Source organism: Phoxinus phoxinus, assembly GCF_949152265.1.
Source record: "Phoxinus phoxinus genome assembly, chromosome: 14".
Lineage (NCBI taxonomy): Eukaryota > Metazoa > Chordata > Actinopteri > Cypriniformes > Leuciscidae > Phoxinus > Phoxinus phoxinus.
In genome coordinates, this window is record NC_136889.1 from 34,271,401 (window position 1) to 34,296,400 (window position 25,000).

The following is a 25,000-nucleotide window of genomic DNA, read 5'->3' on the forward strand; positions in this document are numbered from 1 at the left end:
GGTTAAAAGCTAAATGTATCTTAGAGACAAAAGTGTGTTGTTGATCTTGAGGGGTTTCGCTGACTGAGGACGTCCACACAGTTTAATCCAAAGACGACACTTGTCAGGATTTGACCGGTTTTGGGAAGGGGAAAACCGGACACCCCCCTCCAACCTCTCTGGGAAACACGTATCTGTGTTACAAACGCCCCAGGCACAACGCTTAACCGTATTTCTGATAAACTACGACAGTAATATCCTGCCGAGACCAACAATATGAGACGCCGGTGTTAAAGTCAATGGAGTGCCGTGAAGAAGTGTCGAACCGCTGTGGAGCTCGTTCTTGGCTGCGCTGTGATTGGTCAATCTACATTCTAGGGCGTGGCTTAGCCAAAGGCAAATTGCTAATGCTCTTTTCACACACACACTGAACACAATGAAGCATTGCTTGGTCACTGGTTGAGCTAAACTGGTATTATCTAATTGTGTAGTTAAATTTACCAGCTGACAGATATTCATCATAATTCATGTGTGAGACAGTCTAACAGAAGGACGGACAAAACCTGTGAAGTATCAACTGAGTTCCTGTCATGATTATAGCTGTCGCAAATAAACTATGATGATGTGAGAAATGTTGAAGGTGTCTGGATAAGTGTTGGTCTGACTGTAGATCCCACCGTCTTCGCAGCGGAAGTCAGGCAGAGCGACGTCCTGCAGGGGGATCTCCTTGAGGAAGGCGGGCCGCTGGCAGCGAGGGTTCCCCGTCACGATCTTACGGTTCCTCAGCCAGACGCTCAGCCAGGACAGGTGGCAGTCGCAGTTGAACGGGTTGGCCAGCAGGTTTCTGACACACACACACACATAGATATGAATTAGCCTCGTCTGCAGGACCAAACCAAAGTCCCTATAGGGCAAGTCATTTCACTCGGCGGCCATCTTGGAAACGCCTCTTAGAGTTTCATCTGTTTGAATGAGGAAATTATTCAAGCTGCAGTGATGCTATGACTTTACCAATTGGCGATTGGCTCTTTAATTTAGAAGGCGGGGCTTGCAGATGCAATAAGAATGTGTTTTTTTAGGGCTGTCAAAAGATTAATCACGATTAATCGCATCCAAAATAAAAGTTTGTGTTTGCATAATATATGTGTGTGTAGTCTGTATAATTATTATATTTAAATACACACAAATTCATGTATATATTTAAGAAATATTTGCATTGATATACTGTATATACATTTATATAATTTATATTATATATAAATATTTTATATATAAATATAACCAATTTTTCTTAAATATATACATGATTGTGTGTGTTTATATATATATATAAACAATTATACACAGTACACACACATATATTACGCAAACACAAACTTTTATTTTGGATGCGATTAATCGCAATTAATCTTTTGACAGGCCTAATTTTTGTGTGTGTGCCTACTTAAAATAAGTTAGCTAACTTTGGCATTTTTTGAGATTAGCTAATTTTGGGAATGGAATGAACAAAATTCTATTATTTAGACCCTGGATACATAGTATCCAAAGGTTCAAAGTCTCTACACACGATCCCAGCCGAGGAATTAGAGTCTTATCTAGACAAACCATCAGTCTAAAACCAAAAGAAACATTTATATACTTTTTAACCACAAATGCTGGTCTTGCACTCGCTGTGATGCGCCACACATTACGTAATCACGTTGAAAGGTCACGGGTGTTCCGGTTCAGAAATGTAGAGTAGGACGAAAAACTCATTCATCTCATTTTCAACTTCAAAATCGTCCGACATCATTGTTTTACCTTTAATTTTTGTGTAAATGCCGTTTGACTCAGTCTTTGCACGTTCGCTTTATAAACACTGGGCCTGTTCTTAAGCGGCACTGAAACTCACATCTGGACCATTGAAGTCACTATATGGAGAACATCTGGAGTGTTTTACTCAAAAACCTTCATTACTTTTAGACTGAAGAAAGGAAGACATGAACATCTTGGATGACATGAGGGAGAGTAAATTATCAAGAAACTGTAATTCTGAAGTGAATTAATCCTTTAAAGGATTTTACATTTTGTTTGGCAAATATTATGGGAATGTTACTTTTGAATATTCTCTGAACGTTCTGAAACAAGTAGTAACATACGAACGTACAACTAAAACATTTCAGAAAAAAATGTTCTATGACTGATGTATAAATAATGTTTTTGTGCTAATGCTTTGAGAACATTATTAGAGGCCAGATAACTTCGAACGAACGTTCTATTAACGTTCCTGGAAGAACGTTCTGAGATGGTTCCCTGTGATCGTTCCCAGCTCAAGTTACTGGTTGAGGAGACCTGCGTCTCCATCAGCTCATGCTAAAGCAGTGTCTCGTACAGGGTGGAGAGGCTCTGCAGCGTGTCGAAGGCTCCCGGGGTGATGGTGCTCAGCGTGTTGTCGTACAGGGACAGCAGACGCACGTTGTGCAAGCCCGTGAAGCTGTTGTTGTGAATGCAGCCGATGCGATTGTTCCGCAGCATTCTGGAAAACACAGAGCGAGTGGATGAACTCAGATGAAGAAAATGCGCTTTCACTTTATTTTGATGGTCCCTTTAACACATTCAGTTGTCTATAAGTAACATTGCACCTGCATGTCTACTATCTCTCATTAGAGTATTAGTAGACTGGTCGGGTTAGGGTTAGAATAAGTTGACATGTAGTTGCAAAGTTACGTATAGTCAACCGAATGTTCAAAAGGGACCATCAAAATAAAGTGTTATGGAAAATGCTCCATGCTGATAGTGTTCTGACTGCGAGTGTGTGTGCTCACAGCATGCGGAGGCCGTCCAGACCCCTGAACATCCCACTGTGAGCCGCATCCAGCTGGTTGGCCGTCAGGTGCAGTTCACTGACCGAAGACGCCCCTTCAAACGCCCCGTCCTCGATCTCGGAGATCTTATTGTTGCTCAGGTTTCTGCGGATCGAAGGGAAACATTAGTAAAGAATCACAACCAGTCACACGGAAATCTTTCCCATCATGCCTCTCACCTGGGACTGATTGCGCAACACACCTGCACCTCATTTACACACACACATAAAAGCCACTTCCACACACCACTTCTCTGCGAAGTCTTGATTTGCCCTGGCCATCATTTCTGAGCGTTATTTCCCGTGTTTGCTTTGTACTTCTGACCTTGGACGGTTTACCTCGTTTTCTGATTGTCCTCTGCCTGCCCCGACCCGGACTGTTCACTGGACTTTGCTTATTACTGCCTCGACCTCGACCTCGACCTCGACCTCTGCCTGTGGCTCTGTTCTTCTCTGTTTCCTCCATTGCCCTGTCTGCTGTTGATTACTCTGCCTGTCCCACTATTCTAATAAAAGCTGCAAATTAATATCCGGTGCTTCATTACACCGTCTCTATAATAACACTAATATTCCTGCTGTCGTCTCTATAATAATAATAAAACACTGTTCATTTCAATCTTATCTTTGTTCAGTTGTATCTATTTTTTGCGATTGTTCATTTTCTATTTGTTCTTTTTTAATTACTGAGTGTTTAGTCTTTAATAATGCTTGAAATTTATTTTAGTTTGGCTAGTTGTTTTTCTATGGTATTTTTAAACCTTCTTAAACCTGCAATAAGACTAAAACGTGAATGGTATCCAAGTTTTTTTTTTTTTTTTTTTTTGGAATCAAAATTAGGAATTGATAAGATTCAAACGATCCCCAACCCTAAGCGGGACTTACATCTTCTTCAGGTGAGACAGCGTCTTGAAAACACCCGTGGCTTCAATCGTCGCGATCTCGTTGTTGTTGAGACGGCTTGTGAAAACATGAAAGTGAGATTAAACCAAACACACTTCTGGAACCCGTTCTTATCAGAAACGTTGGCTGATGGCGTCTTACAGTTCAGTGGTGGATGCTGGGATGTGTTCAGGGATGCGGTTCAGTCTCAGATTGGAGCAGTCCACTACGTTGGACTCGCAGCGGCACTTGGCGGGACAGACCGGGTCATTATTGCAGTCGTTGTTCAGACGGGTGTCCTCCGTTCCTGCAGCAAAAACAACTCTGTCAACAGGATACGCTCTCTCAGAGATACAAACTAATGTTCCTCCAGTTATCTGGTCTAACATCTGGTGCTCTTGGGCAAATGTACAATGTTTTTTTCTTTTTCTTTTTTCTTCTTCATCGGAATGGTACGAAACTTGGTAAAGGTTTTGGCACTTGCCTGGTGAAAAATTATGGAAATGATTCGAACAGGTTAAATGCTCCTGACAAAAATATAGTCACACTTGTGATCCTCGCGGTCAAAAATGAGCGCATTGGAAATGAATGAGAGACGAATTTCCTCTAGTGGAAGCGTTTGGTACTGCAGCAAAACAACATCTCACTGAAAGCTCATTTTTTGAGATATCGCTAAGATTTATGGCTTTGATCTCCTCACAGATTTAGAGTAAAACATGTTTTTGAAAATATATATTTCATATAAAAATTTTAAATAGTATTTTTGCACATTTATCATAACAATACACATAAATTCTGTTACTTTTTTAAGTTCACTTTTTAAAACTTTTTTCACTTCAGCAATAATCTACCAAGTGTCGTCTCTGAAAAGAGATCAAACTTCAATCTGTTGCTCTAAGCACTCAATATTTACCACAGTTTAAATTGGAAATAAAATGTTCAGGTCTATGCTTAAAAAGTGATTAAATGGATTATAAATACAGCGTAAATATAATTAAATACCATAAAATCCCCTAAAAATACAAAATATTAAATAAAAACATTATCGAACTAAAATATCGTACAATAATTTCATTGAAATAAAAAAATTAATTGCGGTCATTTTTGGCTGACACACGAAGAGCACCAGATATAGTTAATAATGTTCTCAAAACGTTAGCAGCACAAAAACATTATTTATACATACATTTTCTGAGACATTTTAGTTGGACGTGTTTTTTAAATGTCACTTCTTTTTTTCAGAGAACATTCAAAAGTAACATTCCCATAGCATAGAGAAAACAGTAACACATATTCATATTTCATATTCAGAAATAACGTTTTCGGCCAAACATTCTTCAAACACATATTTGGTTCAGGCCCCAAAAAGAAACATATTTTACTATGTAGAAAACATATCAGTAGAAAAAAATTAAATAACCCATTAAACATGAAAGTATTATGCCATAATTTAAAGTCCCCCAGTGGTGTCAATCCAGCTTTTAATGTAGTTTATGTGTGTATGTGGTGTTTTTAATCTGCTTTAACACACACCATGTGTAAGTTCATAAGTGGACAGCATTGCTGAGTATTTTCTGCTTAAAACTGCAGTGAACCAAAGACAGTCTCAAAAACACGGTTTGAAATCGCTGGTGTTTCTGACGTCACACACTACCTGGTAACCAATCAGATCAACGTGTGATCGTCCACCAGTGGATCTCTGAGTGAGTGAGTGAGTGGAGGCGGGACTCATTTGCATATTCATAGAACCGCGCATACTAAATGAGGCAAGGGTGTCGAGTTACATTCAAGATATTTTAAGGCATAAATACTTTTTTTTCAAGGAATTTCAGGGATAAAATGATTGACTACAGGGGGACTTTAAGACAGTTTTTACTGATATGGAACATTTTTGACAAAAAAAAATTCTTTAAAATTGAGTCGAGAATCCTATAGTTCTACATAGAACCTTTTATTCTAAGAGTGTACTTTGTTAAAAAAAAAATTCACTCAAAATTGTGGTTACACTTTATTTAATTGGTCCACTTCAGACAACTACATGTCAACTCTACTAACCCTACCAGTCTACTAATACTCTAATGAGAGTTAGTTGACATGTTATTTATGAGTAGAATGTCTAAAGTGGACTATCACAATAAAGTGTTACCGAAATTGTTAGTCAATTTCACAAGCGAAGCGGCAAGTAACACGTTGACCATGAAATTGTGAAGCTAAAAAGCTAAGGTAGTATTTGCTCATTTGAAAGACATGTTCAATAGTGTACGAGTGCAAACACAGACTATTAGGAAAAGCAGTGTGTGATGTACAGTGAATGGGACACACACTCACCCGGGATGACGTACTGCTCTTTGGCTGTGATGGAGACACAACAGGACAAGAATCATCAATCAGCATCTCACAATACAAACACATGATGGGACAGCGGATCCCAGCGATGTTGGAAGACAACAGAGAGGTTCGAGTGTTATCACAGGCTCGTTTTCTATACGGTAAAAAAATTTAATTTTACTGTGCTACTGCCATGAAGATATGAAGCTTTCCTGTGGCTCAAACAGTGGAGCGTTGGCGCTCGCTACGGCAAGGTCATGGGTTCGATTCCCAGGGAAAGCAAGAACTGATAAGAATGTAAATGTGTGCCTTGAAATGCAGCGGATAAAAGTGTCTGCCAAATGCATAAATGTAAATGCTATAGATATAGTAGACGTTTTGAATAAAGTGTTGAGTGTTGAGTGGTCGTGTGTTTCACCGGAGCAGCGGAACTTCTTGCTCTTGATCTGCCCGATGCGCTTGTTGGCGAGGCGGCGAGGGCTGGTACAGCGGGCGCCGCTGGTCTCGATGGGGTTCGAGCGCAGGTAATCCGCCAGCCACTTCAGGTTACAGTCACAGATGAACGGGTTCTGAGCCAGGTGACTGAGGACAACACACACACATTCAGCTTACACCACAAACAATGCTTTTCTTACTTAGTATTTTTGTCCAAATCCAGTCCAAATATAGCCTGGAGAAACCCTGACGAACTTCTGGCAAATTTGAGATTCGCTCTGCAAGTCCGTCTGGCCAAGAGCCCATTTCCAATTTTTCCAAATCGAGGCACCAATCACAAACGTCGAGGCGGGCTTTCCACGATGACGATCGCTCTGATTGGTTTTAGTTCTATCCAATTCATCTTTGGCTAAGCCCCGCCCCCCTTAGTTACTGTTGTTACCTCCGACAACTTCATCTGGGCTCTGGTTTGGTATCAACATGGCTTATGCTGTGACGGCTCTTCCTGATGAACTTTTATCAAACTTTTATAAAGCAGCAAATAAAGTGTCTGATAGAAGTAGGCAGAAGGGGCTCAGTGTGCGTTCGAAGGCTATATTCAAGACATACCGGAGGAACGCAAGCAACAACAAGATCCAAATAGAGGCAAAAGCATAACGGTCACAGTCAAAACATGACCCAGCGCATATCCTGATGGAGACGGAGACTGGGACTCACAATATCAGGAGCAACACTGTTCATGCAGAGCTGGGTATATTCACTTCTATAATCGTTATTACAAAGCAAACGGACTACGCAAGTATAAAGTTGTGTTTATTAGCAGCGTGTGCTAGCGTATCAACAATTAGGGCAGAGAACCGAAATCATGACCTAAACCAGCATAAACCTGTCTAACTAGTGTAACTTCACAGTACGGTTAAAAGCTAAATGTATTAGAGCACAAAAGTGTGTTGTTGATCTTGAGGGGTTTCGCTGACTGAGGACGTCCACACAGTTTAATCCAAAGACGACACTTGTCAGGATTTGACTTCGGTTTTGGGAAGGGGAAAAAACGGACACCCCCCCTCCAACCTCTCTGGGAAACACGTATCTGTGTTACAAATGCCCCAGGCACAACGGTTAACCATATTCCTGATAAAACTACGACAGTAATAGCCTGCCGAGACCAACAATATGAGACGCCGGTGTTAAAGTCAATGGAGCGCTGTGAACAAGTGTCGGACCGCTGTGGAGCTCGTTCTTGGCTGCGCTGTGATTGGTCAATCTACATTCTAGGGCGTGGCTTAGCCAAAGGCGAATTGCGCCCCGAGGCAGGTGAGCGACGCCCCTTTGGAAATGGGTTGTGAATGAACCTTCCCCAGACCCACTCTCACAACTGAGAAGGGTCTGGTATCAACCAGGCTAGTCCAAATATCTAAAAATTCTTAAATCAAGATGCATTTACTAGATGAGTAAAATGACAAAATATTATGTCCTGTTTTATCGGGGGATTAATAATAAAAGGGATTGAATAAAGTCATTATTTTTGGGCACAGAAAGTATTCTGGTCGCTTGATAAACTTCAGGTTGAGTCGCTGTAGTCACTCGGACTATTTTAAACATTGTCTTTACTAACTTTCTGGGCCGGCAAGTTTCAATTACAACAGAAGCCTCTGGAGGAGTGAGACACTCTCAGATTTAATCACTAATATCTTCATTTGTGTCCCGAAGATGAAGGAGAGTCTGACGGGAACAACATGAGGGAGAGTCATTACTGACAGAGTTTACAGTTCTGGCTGAACTAACTCTTTAAGCGTGCACATCAGTTCTGTATAGATTTGATGAGTGTGAAGGTGTGTGTGCTCACAGGGTCTGTATCGCGCGCAGTGAGGTGAAGGTGCCCTTGGCCAGCGTCTGGATCTTGTTGTCGTATAAAGAAAGCAGAGAGAGATTCTGCAGGTCCGTGAAGGTGTTTGCACGAAGACAGTGGATCTTGTTTGCATTCAAAAGCCTGAGAGAGAGAGAGAGAGAGAGAGAGAGAGAGAGAGAGAGAGAGAGAGAGAGAGAGAGAGAGGGTGATGAAACCACGTCATGCACAACAACAGTGATTGGTTTTGATTGGTTTTCATCATCTAGATCGGTCACTCACAGCAGCTGGAGGGCGTAGAGTCCGTCAAACACTCCTTTGGGAAGATCCGTGATCTTGTTTCCATACAGAACCCTGAACATCACAGACACAGTCAACTCTAGACCATGAGCACGGGACCTTACTGTACACCCGAACGCTCATGATAATTCATTGGTTTGAGTAGAGCCAACTCAAATTATACAAATTAGTTCCATCAAATTAAATTTTATGAGTATTTAAAACTTTATTTTTCTTTTGAGTTTCACAAAACTGACACATTTTCAGTAAGTTGAATTGTTTCATTGTTTTGAGTTCTATGAACTTGTTTCTTTTAATTTAGACAAACTTAAATTTAACTGAAATTGGGCTGGGATTTCTATTTCCCATGCATCTTAAAGCATCTGGGTGATGTACAGTAGGGTTATCTCATGAATATTAATGAGTTTACACCCAGAGAGTCAGCATGGCCTTATTAATATACATGAGATAAGCCACAAACCACCTATCACAGCACTCGTTGTGACGTACAGCACGCACACACACACACACACACACACACACACACAAACACGCACACACACACACACACACACACACACACACACACACACACACACACACACACACACACACACACACACACACACACATTCACACACTCACAGTGAGTTCAGTGAGCGCAGGCCCAGGAATGCGTCGGGAGCGATCTCAGAGATCTGGTTGTTGCTGAGATCTCTGTAGAGAGAGACAGAAGCACTGGGTTCAGAAGTAGAGAGACAGAAGCACTGGGTTCAGGAGTGTAGAGAGACAGAAGCACTGGGTTCAGAAGTAGAGAGACAGAAGCACTGGGTTCAGAAGTAGAGAGACAGAAGCACTGGGTTCAGAAGTAGAGAGACAGAAGCACTGGGTTCAGGAGTGTAGAGAGACAGAAGCACTGGGTTCAGAAGTAGAGAGACAGAAGCACTGGGTTCAGGAGTGTAGAGAGACAGAAGCACTGGGTTCAGAAGTAGAGAGACAGAAGCACTGGGTTCAGAAGTAGAGAGACAGAAGCACTGGGTTCAGAAGTAGAGAGACAGAAGCATTGGGTTCAGGAGTGTAGAGAGACAGAAGCACTGGGTTCAGGAGTGTAGAGAGACAGAAGCACTGGGTTCAGAAGTAGAGAGACAGAAGCACTGGGTTCAGAAGTAGAGAGACAGAAGCACTGGGTTCAGGAGTGTAGAGCGTTCGCCAGTGTCCCGCTGGGTCTGGGCTGGTGTGTAAACGAGCGGGTCTGAGCCTCCAGCCGGCTGTGGTGAGGAGTATTAGTGAACGCCAGCATTACAGGCCACAGAGAAGACTTTAATAAGCCTGAGGTCTAACCATCAAACCACACGCCAGCTCTGCCAGAGAGAAAACACTCCTGACAACATGTGGATCTGCAGAGCGCTGGATTTACACGAGCAAACTGAAGATCTCAAGACACATTTATTCAGCAGCTTCACAGTAATGAACAGGAAAATAACAGAATCGATCCAAACTTTAGCAAATATGAGACAAATTCAAATTCAGCTAAAAAAAAAAAAGCAGCTCTACAATAGTGTCATTATCATCACAGATACATACAAACATACTTGTAAAACTCTAAACATTTAAATATTGTGCAAAAGTTCATTTATTGAAGTAATGTCACCTGTACTGTGTAAAATGAACCTTACTGTGGTAAAAGTCGCATCTTTACTGTCAACAATCGCTGGGATCAGATGCTGGGATTCATACTGTAAAGCTGCTTTGAAACAATATTGTGAAAAGCGCTATACAAATAAACTTGAATTGAATATGACGGATTAAACTGGATGAATAAGTCTCATCAGAGCCACCTAAAGCACGGTGAGGAATCTACGGCAAGCCTAATGTCTGTAGAGTTTGTTGCACACTTGACAGCATCGCTGAGTTTTCTCAGCTCTGTTACAGACTTACATTCGGCGCAGCTTCTTATAAGGAGAGAAGGCTCCGGGAGGGATGGATTTGATGCCGTTCTGTTCCAGTCGTCTGCAAAAAGAGAAATAAAGAAACATGCAAGTGTTATTGCAACCGTTACATTTCATTGCATGTCCAGTAGACACACTCGCACTCCATGTCACCCGCAATCATGTAGTCAGTCTTGTGTGTGTCTGAGTTTAGTCTTCACTAATACTGGAGTCTCTGCCATCAATATTCTCTCTGGATTCTGGATTCGGTTTATTAGCATTATTATTATTGGACATCATACAGCGCAAAGGATTTTCCAGCCACTTAAAGTGTTCAGTTTGTTTCCAGAACAGTTATTTATTTATTACTTTTCTGATCTCAAGAACCATTGATCTCTGTCATTATTAAGAACAAATAAAATGGTGCAACAGTTTGGGTTAGGGTTAGGGTAAGGTGCCTAGGCTAACCCTAACCCTAACCCTAACCGCCGACCCCAGGGGTTTAATGTTAATCTGTCTTTTGCAGTTTAACAGAACACAAGTTCTTTATCAATTTTACAGCATACAAACAATGTTTGAATTTAAGAGAATGCCAACAATGCATCATAACATCAGGACGCAACTAATGCATCAACTTATGCAAATCCGTCATACAGATATTGTCTGGGAAAGTGATGTTTGTTGGTAAATGAGTCCTTTTAGCTGTACTCGTATTTGACATAATTACTTTGAAGCGGGATTTGGCGGGTAAGTAGCAAAGTAAGTAATCTGTAGCATCAGACGGGGTCAGACAATGTGTCGGAGTGTGTGTGTGCTCTATATAGTGCTGGTGATGAGGGCTAGGTGTGTGTGTGCATAAGTGCCAGGGAGGATGATGGGAAAAGCAGTCCTCCCTCCTCCTGTACGGCGGCTCCCGACTGACAGAGCAGTCCCAGGGGGAGTGGAGAGAGGGAAGAGCCAGGGAGGAGATGAAGGAGTGCGGGGTCATTGTGTGATCCAGATCAGTGCCAAGACGAAGGCCCATGGGGGGAACCGATGGAGGGAAGGTGGAGCCAGGAGCCTGTGCAACTGAGGGGGAGACCCAGGCGGAGCTGAGGAGCCGAAGATCCGAGGTGACACCGATGCACTGGAGAGCAGAGGCGTGACCGAAGGCTAGCGGGACCGAGGCGGAGACAGCAGACTAGTATGGAGCCAGTGGGAGTGAGGACAACGGTGGAGCCAGAGGGAAAGAAGAGCCCAGTGGAGCCGAAGTGGGGGAGGGAAGAGGGGTAGCCAGAGGACTGGATGTCCACGACGCAACCAGGGTGATGACTGACCAAGGTGGAGCCGGTTGGTCGGAGGTCCGGGGTGGAGTCCGGGGTTTGGAGGCTGTCGACTGACAGAGTAGTCCAAGGCGGAGTGGAGGGAGGGAAGAGCCAGGGAGGAGATGAAGGAGTGCGTCATAGTGTGATCCAGATCAGTGCCAAGACGAAGGCCCACTGGGGGAACCGATGCAGGGAAGGTGGAGCCAGGAGCCTGTCCGACTGAGGTGGAGACCCAGGCGAAGCTGAGGAGCCGAAGATCCGAGGTGACACCGATGGACTGGAGGGCAGAGGCGTGACCGAAGGCTAGCGGGACCGAGGCGGAGACAGCAGACTAGTATGGATCCAGTGGGAGTGAGGACAACGGTGGAGCCAGAGGGAAAGAAGAGCCCAGTGGAGCCGAAGTGGGGGAGGGAAGAGGAAGAAATCCCATCTGACTTCTGACCTGTAATGCTGCCTGAATCATAATCATACACTGTTCGAGTCTGGGTTCTCCCAAGGTTTTTTTCTCCATTCTGTCACTGATGGAGTTTTGGTTCCTTGCCACTGTCACCTTTGGCTTTTGTCTTGCTTAGTTGGGGCACATGATATTGAACAATATTATTGCTCTGTCTGCATTGACACCATAATATGAGAACCGAACTGAACTGAGCTGGACGATGATATCACGGTTTTCTCCAGAGTGGCTATATATATAAATGAACTAAATTAATAACTTTTTTTACAACAAAAAATGAACCACCCCTGAACTTACTTAAGCTGGACTATGACGCTATTTTCTTCAAGAAACAAACTTTGTTGCATTATTTTCGTGTTATCACTGTAAAGCTGCTTTGAAATAATCTGTATTGTAAAAAGCGCTATATAAATAAAGGTGACTTGACTTGACATGGATCCAGTGAGCCAGAGGGAAAGAAGAGCCCAGTGGAGCCGAAGGGGTGGAGGGAAGAGGTGTAGCTAGAGGACCGGAAGTCCATGGAGTAACCAGGGTGATGACTGACTAAGATGAAGCCAGAGGGACGGGGGAGTCTGGTGCAGCCTGAGGGATGATGAACTAAGGTGGAGGCGAATGGTTGGAGGTCCGAGGTGGAGACCAGGGTTTGGAGGCTAGAGGTTACTCCCCCCTCCAGTACGACGGCTCCCGACTGACAGAACAGAACTGTGTGCCATAGTGTGATCCAGAGCAGCGCCAAGATGAAGGCTCACGGGAGGAACCGATGAAGAGAAGAGGCAAGGTCGAGGCCTGTCCAACTCAGGTGGAGCTGACGGAGGTGGAGACCCAGGCGGAGCTGAATTTCTGGAGTGACACTGATGGATTGGAGGGCCGAGGCGAAGAATGCAGACCAGGGTTGAGCCAGTGGGAGTGAGGACAATGGTGGAGCCAGAGGGAAAGAAGAGCCCAGTGGAGCTGAAGGGGTGGAGGGAAGAGGTGTAGCCAGAGGACCGGATATCCATGGCGCAACCAGGGAGATGACTGACCAAGGTGAAGCCGGAGGGACGAGGGAGCCTGGGGGATGACGGACCACGGGGGAGCTGAGGCAGCGTTGAGCCAAGGTGGAGTCCTGGGTTGAATCAATGAATGAGGCATTTATATAGTGCTTTCATATGTACTACTGTACACCCAAAGTGCTTCACAATCATGTCAGGGGATCTCTCCTCAACCACCACCAGTGTGCAGCAACGGCGCCAGTGCGCTCACCACACTCCAGCTATATGTGGAGGAGAGAGAGCGATAGAGACAATTCAGTGGATGGGGATTATTTCATCCATTGAATGAATGAATGAATGGGGGTTCAGAGGCTAGAGGTGTAGCTGAGGGATCCACACACCAAGCGGAGCTGACGACTGCGTAGCCCAAGGCGGATCCGAGCAGGGCCGAGGAACAGGCGAGGGGTAGGCTGAGTGGGATCATCCGTGAAGTAGGAGACTTGGGGCTGGGCAATGAAGACTTGGGGCTGGGCTTGACCAGCGATAACCTAAACGACTTGGAACTGGGCAGAACCAATGGCGGCGAAGATGACTTGGGACTGAACGGGACCAACGGTGGAGACAGGGCTTGAATGTAGGAGGGAATCAAGGAGTTCACATAAGGAGGTACAGCCTTCAGGGCATGAGGATGAAAGGAGCTCAACCATGTGACACTCCACCAGCACTGGTCAGACTGGGCAGGCTTTGGCTCTGGGTCAGTGGTGGGTGGGTCTGGGTCTCTTAGCATCAAGGCACATGTTTCTGCCTTAACATATCCATCTTATTTTGCAACACAAATGTAAGCTGTTTATGTGTGAATGTGTGAGATGTTAAAGGGAAATAACTAGATGAATAACAAAGTGCAGTAAATGGTAAAACTGTTTGCACAACAAATCAATGCGTTTATAATTAAGACAATACATTAAAGGCACACCGCGGACTTTGTGACCTAAAGATTTGAAGCATATGAGTTATTTTAAATGATTCCTCAGGCCAATATACAGCGCTGGACACTATCAATGCTCCGAGCGGGGCTGCCCTCTTGAAATACCGCCTATGTAAGTTTGGGGAAGACGCACCGTCTTTGGCCAGGTCATGTGACCTGGAGAATGCCTGGAGAACGAATCACTTTACGACTGTCACGTGACCACAAGCTCTGATATGCTCAAGGAGCTAACGCTTTTGCTACTATTTCTCCGCCTGCTCGACTCCTGGCCATGGCTGAGGCAAGGGAAAAGTTTAAAACTGCTTCTGAGGAGGCAAACAAGAGAACACGCGAGAGGGATCGTGGATGTCTTCTTGACTTTTGCGACGGTGCTGCGGCGCTTGTGGCCTCTAGGGGCGCTAGACGTGAAAGTTACAGGTCTAGCGCCCCTAGTGGGCAAAAGTTCTGCGGTGTGCCTTTAAGATAATATGGTAAAAATACCATTTTGCAATATCAAGCAACATAACAATCTGTTTTGTACATCTAAAAATAACTGTAAGCGAATGACACTGGATTAATTTAACATGTACAATGTACAAATATCCACTCCTGCTATTATGTTAAAAATATGGTGGATACTGTCAATTTGCAAGTTGCTTTTAGGAGAGTGCATTCACAAACTGACTAAAACATTTGCTGTGTTTAAATTAAATGAGTAATTTTAGTGTATAAACCGGTAGATACGGCATACAGTATACTGTAATTATAATAAATGTCTGATGTGTGTATGATTTCTGTGGCCTGGCTGTAACGATCTGTTCATGGCGATACAATCACAGAAACTTCGGGAACAGTGAGCATCGGCAGTGCTGATAAAGCGGACGCGGTTCCTCGTTCGTCTGGGTTTGGATGTCATTAGTGTCTGTGCGGCTGGTTGTGTTTTTAAGGGTCTGTTTTAATGGCACACCCTGCGGCTTCAGTCCACAGCTCTGTGAAGAAAGCAGTTGTTTTCAGTCTAAACAGCCTCATTTAAAACAGGAAAGTCATTTGTCAGGGTCATTTAGAGCCTTCAGGGCCAGAGGCAACAGCAGTTCGGCTTAAACACTAGCAGAATTCCCCTTCTCTTCAAACGCAGGGCACTCGGTAGGAAATATAGAAACACAATTTACATTCTTTGGATTGCAGTGATTCCAGATAGCACATTCCTGCGGTCTGTTCAGTCTCTGTCCAAATACATCTGTCGTAGATCATGTGACTAGAATCCAGAGATCGCAACAGTGCACTGCAAAAGTCATGTTCTTTCCCAGCGTTTCGTCTTGTTTTCCAGTATAAAGGTAACACTTTACAATAAGGTTCATTAGTTAACTTTAGTTAATGTATTAATTAACATGAACTAACATGAGCAATACATTTGTTACAGTATTTATTCATCTTTGTTAATGTTAGTTAATAAAAATACAGCTGTTCATTGTTTGTTCATGTTAGTTCACAGTGCATTAACTAATAACAACCTTTGATTTTAATAATGGACTAGTAAATTAATATTAACCTAGATTAATAAATGCTGTGGAAGAATTGTTCATTCTTAGTTCGTGTTAACTAATGTAGCTAACTAATGTTAACTACTGAACCTTATTGTAAAGTGTTACCAGTATAAATATCTAAACATCCTTAAATCAAGATACATTTACAGAAGAAGCACAAAACACAAAATGGACAGACACACACACACACACACACACACACACACACACACACACACACACACACACACACACACACACACACACACACACACACACACACACACACACACAAATTAAGTGAATTTAATCGAGACTGAATATTTTAGGACCCCATTGGCAGATATTTGTTCTATTTTTAAGCATGAACTTATTTTTAAGCATGAGTTGGGTAATTCTTGAGATCTAATCTTGAGTAATTGTGCCTCTCAAGTAAATGTATCTTGCTTTAAGAATGTTTAGATATTTGTACAGAAAAACAAGACAAACTTACATTTACACTTCTGCATTTGGCAGACGCTCTTAAAGCGACTTGCTTTGCATGTAAGGCGAGTGTGTGTTCACAGTTTCTGGATTCCCTGGGAATCGAACCCTCGACCGTGGCGTCGCTTGCGTCGTGCTGCGGTTCGAGCTTCAGGAACTTACATCTCCGCCATGCTGTCGGGCAGGTTAGCCGGGATCGCGGTCAGTCCTTTCCCTCGGCAGTCCACGATGTTATTACTGCAGGCGCAGACGGCCGGACACGAGCCCGTGGCCAAACTACACGACTGACCCACAGCGCTCTCGGACTGACCTGGGGAGGGACGGCACAACCGGTGAGAAGAGCTTGAGCGGAATGGAGATGAACTGTGCAGATCAGGTCCAGTATTCTAACAATGAAAGAACTAACCACTTCTAAAGCATTTATTCATCTTAGTGCGTTCAACTCAACATTCACTAAAACATTATTGGAATAAAAAGTTGTATCTGTTGAGCCCAGCGGTCACATATGTGTCCTTAACTACTTACATAAAAATAATGATTAGGTCCAGTGTACTTATTGTTCATGTTGTATTGCAAAATATGTTATTTCAAGGTGATAGTTACACATATGTTAATAATTATTTATACATTAGCCCTAAAGCTAACCCCTATAGTAAGTACATGTAGTTAATTACTATTCCTCAGAACTAATTTGTGTAATTACACTGTAACAATGTCATCTTAAAATAAAGGGTTACACTGTAATTGTACATTGAAGAGCCGAGTAATATCAAGTATCTACAGTACTTACTATAGGGTCAGGATTAGGGTTTGGTTTGGTTCAGGGTTAGTTGCATGTAATTATGCAAATGTATAGTTATCAATATAGTAACTACATGTAACAGTGACACTGTAAAATAAAGCGTTACCAGATAAAGAGTGGCGTATGCTGCTGGTCGGGTACGGTTAGGCCAGGTTTGGTGGTATGAGTCGGTTTAAGGGGGGGTTAAGAGGTCAACAGTGTATTTATAGATGTTAAGTACAGAAATTAATTACAACTTGCATGTATTTTTAAATGTAAGTACGACATAAAAACAATGTATGTACACAGTAGCGGCATTGCATCCAATGATTAATTTAAATGTTAGTACAAACTGTAGTATTTAAAGACACCTAATATAAGTGGGACTGCGTTAGTTAACGGACCTCAGCTAACATGAACTGCTGTATTTTTATTAACAAAGATCAATACATACTGTTACAAATGCATTTAATGATAACTAATGCATTAACCAACGCTAAATAATTGGACCATAAGGCCCCGATATACTTCAAAGTGAAACTGAAGAGCGATCTGATGCGAACTGAAAACCAAGTTTGTTTCTGGAGTTTGAAGCAGCTTAAAGCTGATCTTTCTGGTAAAGTTCTCCCCGGCTGGTAAACACCTTCAAACTCCCATTGGTCAGTGTGGTGATGATGTAATAGGTGGGTGTGGCTCTGAGGCTCCGCCTTCTTTGAGCTGTAAATCTGCATTTCTTCTGTTCAGACGCGAGTACAAACACGAGCACACTGGAGAGCCGCTTTATAGTAGAAACTGAAGCTGTACTTCTGACTGAGAGACTGACACTGTTCTTCATGTTTAATACTGTAAAGCTGCTGCTATAAATCAGTCTATTGTATAAAGTGCTGTATGAATAAACGTGACGTGACTGTAGATCTGAATCTCAGAGCTGGAGTATCTCCTCATCACTGTGATCAGATGCTTTCTGAACTGCTGTGCTTATTAGTATATCGGGGCCTTTATTGTCAAGTGTTGCCAACTCGGCTCTGGTCAGTTGTTTTGATGATCTATTCATTCAGATCAGGGAAATACAAGGCAGATTGGTCACTGACTGGTCTTACCTGAACAGCTGAACTCGTGTTTCTGGATCTCGGCTACGTTGATTCCTCGTAGCGGTGCTGGAGAACTGCACTGGGTGAACAGACCGATGGTCGGACGCTCACGCAACCACTGCGACAACCAGGCAAGATTGCAGTCACAGTTCAGGTTGTTGGAATGTAAACGGCTGAAGGAGGAAACATGGAGGCACAGTGTTAAAGAGGCCATTATACACTCCTAGAACAGGTTTTCTGCTTGAATGTTGATTATTTTCCTCATATTCTCCAGTGTTGCGGCTCCTCTCTTCCCAGTCTGTCAGTAACGCTCTGTTTACTTCCTGTCTCTATGAAGCCCCTCCTTCTGAAAAGCACTGTGCTCTGATCTGATTGGTCGGCTGGAGCAGTGTGTTTTGATTGGATGAGCGCTTCTAGTGTGTTTGGGAAATGTCCCGCACCTTTCCATAACCGCCAGTTTAACACACTACTAACTAACTTAACCAGGCCCCGCCCCTTTATTCTGCATATTAATTATTATAATGAGGAATATTGTGATGTTCGTTCCCGGAAGAAACTCGAGACTACAATGGAGGCGTTTCAGGAGTTCAGAAACACTGACACTGATATAGAGAAGAACTGGAGCTTTACATGATCACACAGCAACACTACACACTGAAGAAAGTATTTAAAAAACAGCAGAATCTGTCTCATATTTGATGAAGTTTACATAATTGATCATTATTTCCAAACTGACGGCAGTCACGTGGATCTGGCGTTCACTCTCTAAAACTTTAATCATGTTCTTGACATTCTTTACTGTAAACCTGTAATTTCCGTTTCAAACCATAAAGCTGTAACTGTATAAAATACATAAATAAATAAATAAATAAACCAGAACATCATGAGAAAGAAACTTCATGTGGTGAAACGGTCGAGAAATTCCACAGAAATACCAGAATATACATTTCATAAAAACAGTGTGTGGGGTGTTTATTTCTGGGGGAATTTGCTGTATGTGTGTGTGTGTGTGTGTGTGTGTGTGTGTGTGTATTACGGACTGTGGCTTCTGGCAGAGCCGTGTGGCCTGAGCCGTCCCGCCAAAACTGCATGGAATGACACTGTCTGTGTGTGTGTGTGTGCATGGTTTGTGTTTTCTGTGCATGTGTGTGTTACTCACAAGGTCCTGAGCTTGGGCATGTGGTTGAAGCTCGACACTGGAATGCTGCTTATGTTGTTGTTGTTCAGCGTTCTGCAAAATATCAAGACAATTAAACCCTCTGGTGCTCCTCATTTATGGCCCTCACTCACTCATACTCCGGTCAAAAGTGGCCAAACACATTAAATATAACATTCTTTTTCTTTCTTTTCAATAAAAATCAATGTAATATAAAGATTCGAAAATGCACGTTTTTATGCATTTGAATGTGCATTTTTTTTTTATTCAACAAATATTCTAAATTAGAATTTTTATTTGACAGCCCTAGTGAGGACCATGGTGGAGCCGGAGGGAAGGAGGAGCCAGAGAAGTGGAAAGTCGAGGCGCAGAAGCTGACTCGGCAGTACGAGGTGAAGCCGGAGGGATGAGGGAGCCCGGCGGAGCTTGAGGGATGAGGGAGCCCGGTGGAGCCGGAGGGATGAGGGAGCCCGGCGGAGCTTGAGGGATGGCAGTCCGTGGTGGAGCCTGAGGGATGAGGGAGCCCGGCGGAGCCTGAGGGATGAGGGAGCCCGGCGGAGCTTGAGGGATGGCAGTCCGTGGTGGAGCCGGAGGGATGAGGGAGCCCGGCGGAGCCTGAGGGATGAGGGAGCCCGGCGGAGCTTGAGGGATGAGGGAGCCCGCCGGAGCTTGAGGGATGAGGGAGCCCGGCGGAGCCGGAGGGATGAGGGAGCCCGGTGGAGCAGGAGGGATGAGGGAGCCCGGCGGAGCTTGAGGGATGAGGGAGCCCGGCGGAGCCGGAGGGATGAGGGAGCCCGGTGGAGCCGGAGGGATGAGGGAGCCCGGTGGAGCCGGAGGGATGAGGGAGCCCGGTGAAGCCGGAGGGATGAGGGTGCCCGGCGGAGCCTGAGGAATGAGGGAGCCCGGCGGAGCTTGAGGGATGAGGGAGCCCGGCGGAGCTTGAGGGATGAGGGAGCCCGGCGGAGCGGGAGGGATGAGGGAGCCCGGCGGAGCCTGAGGGATGAGGGAGCCCGGTGAAGCCGCAGGGATGAGGGAGCCCGGCGAAGCCGGAGGGATGAGGGAGCCCGGCGGAGCCGGAGGGATGAGGGAGCCCGGTGGAGCTTGAGGGATGAGGGAGCCCGTGGAGCCGGAGGGATGAGGGAGCCCGGCGGAGCCTGAGGGATGAGGGAGCCCGGCGGAGCTTGAGGGATGAGGGAGCCCGGCGGAGCTTGAGGGATGAGGGAGCCCGTGGAGCCGGAGGGATGAGGGAGCCCGGCGGAGCCTGAGGGATGAGGGAGCCCGGCAGAGCCTGAGGGATGAGGGAGCCCGGTGGAGCCGGAGGGATGAGGGAGCCCGGCGGAGCCTGAGGGATGAGGGAGCCCGGTGGAGCCGGAGGGATGAGGGAGCCCGGTGGAGCTTGAGGGATGAGGGAGCCCGTGGAGCCGGAGGGATGAGGGAGCCCGGCGGAGCCTGAGGGATGAGGGAGCCCGGCGGAGCCTGAGGGATGAGGGAGCCCGGCGGAGCTTGAGGGATGAGGGAGCCCGGCGGAGCTTGAGGGATGAGGGAGCCCGCGGAGCCGGAGGGATGAGGGAGCCCGGCGGAGCCTGAGGGATGAGGGAGCCCGGCAGAGCCTGAGGGATGAGGGAGCCCGGCGGAGCCGGAGGGATGAGGGAGCCCGGCGGAGCCTGAGGGATGAGGGAGCCCGGCGGAGCCGGAGGGATGAGGGAGCCCGGTGGAGCCGGAGGGATGAGGGAGCCCGGCGGAGCCGGAGGGATGAGGGAGCCCAGCGGAGCCTGAGGGATGAGGGAGCCCGGCGGAGCCTGAGGGATGAGGGAGCCCGGCGGAGCTTGAGGGATGAGGGAGCCCGGTGGAGCCGGAGGGATGAGGGAGCCCGGTGGAGCCGGAGGGATGAGGGAGCCCAGCGGAGCCGGAGGGATGAGGGAGCCCGGTGGAGCCGGAGGGATGAGGGAGCCCAGCGGAGCCGGAGGGATGAGGGAGCCCGGTGGAGCCGGAGGGATGAGGGAGCCCGGTGGAGCCGGAGGGATGAGGGAGCCCAGCGGAGCCGGAGGGATGAGGGAGCCCAGCGGAGCCGGAGGGATGAGGGAGCCCGGTGGAGCCGGAGGGATGAGGGAGCCCAGCGGAGCCGGAGGGATGAGGGAGCCCGGTGGAGCCGGAGGGATGAGGGAGCCCTGCGGAGCCGGAGGGATGAGGGAGCCCGGCGGAGCCTGAGGGATGAGGGAGCCCGGTGGAGCCTGAGGGATGAGGGAGCCCGGCGGAGCTTGAGGGATGAGGGAGCCCGGTGGAGCCGGAGGGATGAGGGAGCCCGGTGAGAATTGGAGTCTTTCCACTTCTCTCGTTTTTCTCAGTTTACATGCAAACGTGAAAACGGAGTTTTCCAAAATCTCCACTCTGGCCGGAGTTTTTAGAAAGAATCGTTTTCAGAGGAGAATTCTCTGTTTGCGTGTAAACGAGGTGCACAACCGAGGGGAAATTTCTCAGTTTTTCGAAATAACCATGTACGTGTAAACGGGGCCTGAAAGAGAAAGAGACGCTGACACAGTTTGTCATGTTTAATACGGTAAAGCTGCTGCTTTAACCCTCGCTGCTCTTCGCCTGTCGCTCAAAAATGACAGAATGTTTTTTTTGTCAATGAAATGAATGCTATATTTTTGTTTGATAATGTTTTATTATTTTCCTGTACTGGCGCATGCCTGTGACGTAAACGCGTACGCGACGCCTTCACTGTCTAGCAGACTTTTGCGTTTTTACCGTTTTTGCCCTTTAGACGGGAACGCGGTGGTGGAGCATTTTTAAGATTTCCACTCTGGAGGGGGGTTTCACTTTTTGTGTTTTTAAGCCCCAAAAACGCAGTCGCCGTGTAAACGAAAGGCACATCCGATAAAGTATTTTTATGTTTTCACCCGCGAGCGTTCTCATGTAAACAGGGCCTTAGTGTCTATGTCACATTGAATTTGCCACACAACATCACACAGATTAATCCTGGATAGTAGAGACTGGCTCTTGTTCATGCCACAGGTTCTGACCGGTCTTCAGGTAATGACATGCAGCCGGTGTGTTTAACTGTGTATGCTTTATACTCACAAAACTTCCACTCCACGTAGCGCACGGAAAGCGCCGTCCTCGATGCAGCTGATGTGATTCTTGTCCAACTGACTGTAAAACACAGAATGAAACACAGTTTAGAGCATGCCGGAGTCTGATCTCGTGTATCGTCGTGTCGGAGTCTCACAGGTTCTTGATGTCCGTGGCTCCTCTGAAGGCCTTCCGGGGAATCGCCTGGATGAAGTTCTCACTCAAGTCTCTGTAAAAAGAAACCTAGGATGAGTAGAGTTTGAGGACGAACTTAGATGTTGGCTTATTTGAAAGTTTGAAATAAAGTTTTAAAAACTTTTGCTGACATGAAGAAGCTTAAACAGTAGATCCGCGTGTTGCCTTTGTCAAGCGAACGTAACTACCTTACATAACACACACACACACACACACACACACACAATGGCATTTCAGAAACGGCACGCCGCAGTCAGTACACTGGAGTTCACCGTTTTCTAAATTTACGTCTCAAAATGCTCATGAGAGAGTTATAATTAATGCATCAATGGAATATGGAGATTACCCAGAAACCATTATCCACGCACGCTCTGTTCTGACATCAGGTGTTCAACTGAATGATTTATATACGGCTATCATTGTTCGTTGAACATTTAGTCAGTTAGTGACGATGGATGTAGGAACTCCCCAAATGCACTGCAGGCCTGAGCAGATCGTGCAGACTCAACACCGCGGCTGTGGGAAGTGCAGATTTATATATATATATGCCCACTCCAGTATGAAAGAAACGCAGCAGCTACGCTGAACCCTAAACACACCGAGTGTTAACAAAGCATTTGCTGAAGCAATCATGCCATTTTACTTTCTTCCCTGAGTCTGTGAGCTCTTCTATCAGGACTCGTATCGTGAGTGCAGTGCTGTACCAGCTGACCGGTTTACTACGTCAGAACAGACACACAAATGAAGCTGATCATGTGATGCAAATGTATTATCTTACAAATCATCTTTTGAGCTCATATAGTATTGAGCTCTATATATAATCTGCCCCTGTAACCATAATGAATGCCCTTCCCATTCTATGAGAGTAATAATTAAGAATATTTTCATAATATTTTGTGAGAATATCCAAAATTAAAACTGTGATTATGAAAAATGCTGTCAGAGAAATTTGCTCAAATGTAATGTCCTCTACGTCATCGGTTCCCAACAGGGGGTCGCGGCCCACAAGGGGGCGTCAGCGAGCTCTGTGGGGGGTCGCGTCATATTTTGAAAAGTTTTGAGCAAGGAGCATTAAATAAAAGTCCTTAACTTTTTTCTGTACAAAATGGATATAATGAGCGAGTTCATCATAAATCCATTTTCCAATCCGTGTTTTTGTCTTATCCTGAGCCACTGGTGCTCCTAATAAGTGTTTACATTGGGACTATTTTACACGGGTTCGGATGCGGAGGAGCCCAGGACGTGCGTGACTCGTCATAGACGTACACAGAGAGAAGTAGTTCCGGCGACAATGTTCTTCCGAAAGACGCATTATTCTGTTAATAAACGCAAGTTTATTATCGCTCGCTATAGCGCCAAAAGCGTCAAAAATAAAGCCTCACAAATAACATGCAAGTATTGAGGCCCCAGACAGCAGTCATTTAGTGATAGCCTATATTCTTTATTTTTTTTACCTACACACCAGTGTGAATATTTGTGTTATTGCATTTCAAATAGGGCCAGTTTATAGGCTACTCCTAGGCTTACGTTCGTTTTTAAGGGCCTACTGATGTTTTTGTTATTGTGTTTTCAATATTATAGGCTATTATTTGTGCTTATACCATGGTCTGGGTGAATACTCGATTCTGATTGGCTGCAGGGTGTCCGTTAAAAAAGTGATAGAGGACACCTAAATAAACTGTCAGGCGTAACCAAGGAAACCAAGTTATTGTTTGTAACTTGTAACTTTAGATTTCGATTGTAAAACTAATTAAAATATAAACTAATGTTTTAAAAATGTGTTATTTGGCAAGTGACCGTGGTATAAGCGGGTTAATGCCCTTCGAGGTGTCCATTGTCTCGGTTCACACCTCGCCGTCGTCCATTAAAACCTGACAATGGACACCTCGTCGGCCATTAACCCTTACATAAACATATCTGGTTATAGTAAACATACCGTTTGTTTGAAAACAACATATTTGTTCGCAGCATGAAAACAATCCTTCTATTCAATGGATTTAATAGACCGTAGCCTTGATCGTGAGCCACCGCTACAGTCACTAAAACCCTGTTGCTTTGTCAGTTCACCGCAATCTCACAAAGTTACGTTATAATAAACGAAGCTGCCAACAACGCACAGTGAATCTCTCATCGTGTCTACACTGTGTTTGTTGATGAGAGGTCTCGCGAGCGGCACAACTCTGAACGAAAACTCTGGCGTTTTGAGCGGTGAGTGGATTCTGACTAACTTAAACACCTCTGATTGGCCATTGGGTTCATGAGATCAACAACGTTCTCTGTGATTGGCGGAAAAAACACGTTGTAAATAGATGCACTGGAGCGTTTGCTAATATATTATTACAGAATACGCATCCTCTAACGCCCCTGTAGAACCGAGCCTGAGTGCAACCACATACAAGACTTCGGGAGGAATGACTGCAAACACAGGGCTTCAATAGGCAAGAGTACACCAGATAACAACACACAGGTGGAAGTAATCAGGACATGATG

General features: G+C 45.2%; 1 protein-coding gene across 3 annotated transcripts in view; it reads right to left on the reverse strand.

The window, feature by feature from the left end:
- Window positions 1-25,000, reverse strand: part of slit1a (slit homolog 1a) — a 113,438-nt gene that overhangs the window by 36,275 nt on the left and 52,163 nt on the right. For all 3 annotated transcript variants that reach the window (XM_079634762.1, XM_079634761.1, XM_079634760.1), the window contains 16 exons: window positions 22,473-22,544; window positions 22,325-22,396; window positions 19,247-19,318; window positions 18,097-18,260; window positions 16,378-16,525; window positions 10,527-10,598; window positions 9,234-9,305; window positions 8,592-8,663; window positions 8,310-8,453; window positions 6,447-6,610; window positions 6,029-6,052; window positions 3,863-4,007; window positions 3,704-3,778; window positions 2,784-2,927; window positions 2,351-2,494; window positions 657-823 (listed from right to left, as the gene is read on the reverse strand). In XM_079634762.1, the coding sequence (XP_079490888.1) occupies window positions 657-823; window positions 2,351-2,494; window positions 2,784-2,927; window positions 3,704-3,778; window positions 3,863-4,007; window positions 6,029-6,052; window positions 6,447-6,610; window positions 8,310-8,453; window positions 8,592-8,663; window positions 9,234-9,305; window positions 10,527-10,598; window positions 16,378-16,525; window positions 18,097-18,260; window positions 19,247-19,318; window positions 22,325-22,396; window positions 22,473-22,544 (1,751 nt within the window). The remainder of the gene's footprint in view (window positions 1-656; window positions 824-2,350; window positions 2,495-2,783; window positions 2,928-3,703; window positions 3,779-3,862; window positions 4,008-6,028; window positions 6,053-6,446; window positions 6,611-8,309; window positions 8,454-8,591; window positions 8,664-9,233; window positions 9,306-10,526; window positions 10,599-16,377; window positions 16,526-18,096; window positions 18,261-19,246; window positions 19,319-22,324; window positions 22,397-22,472; window positions 22,545-25,000) is intronic.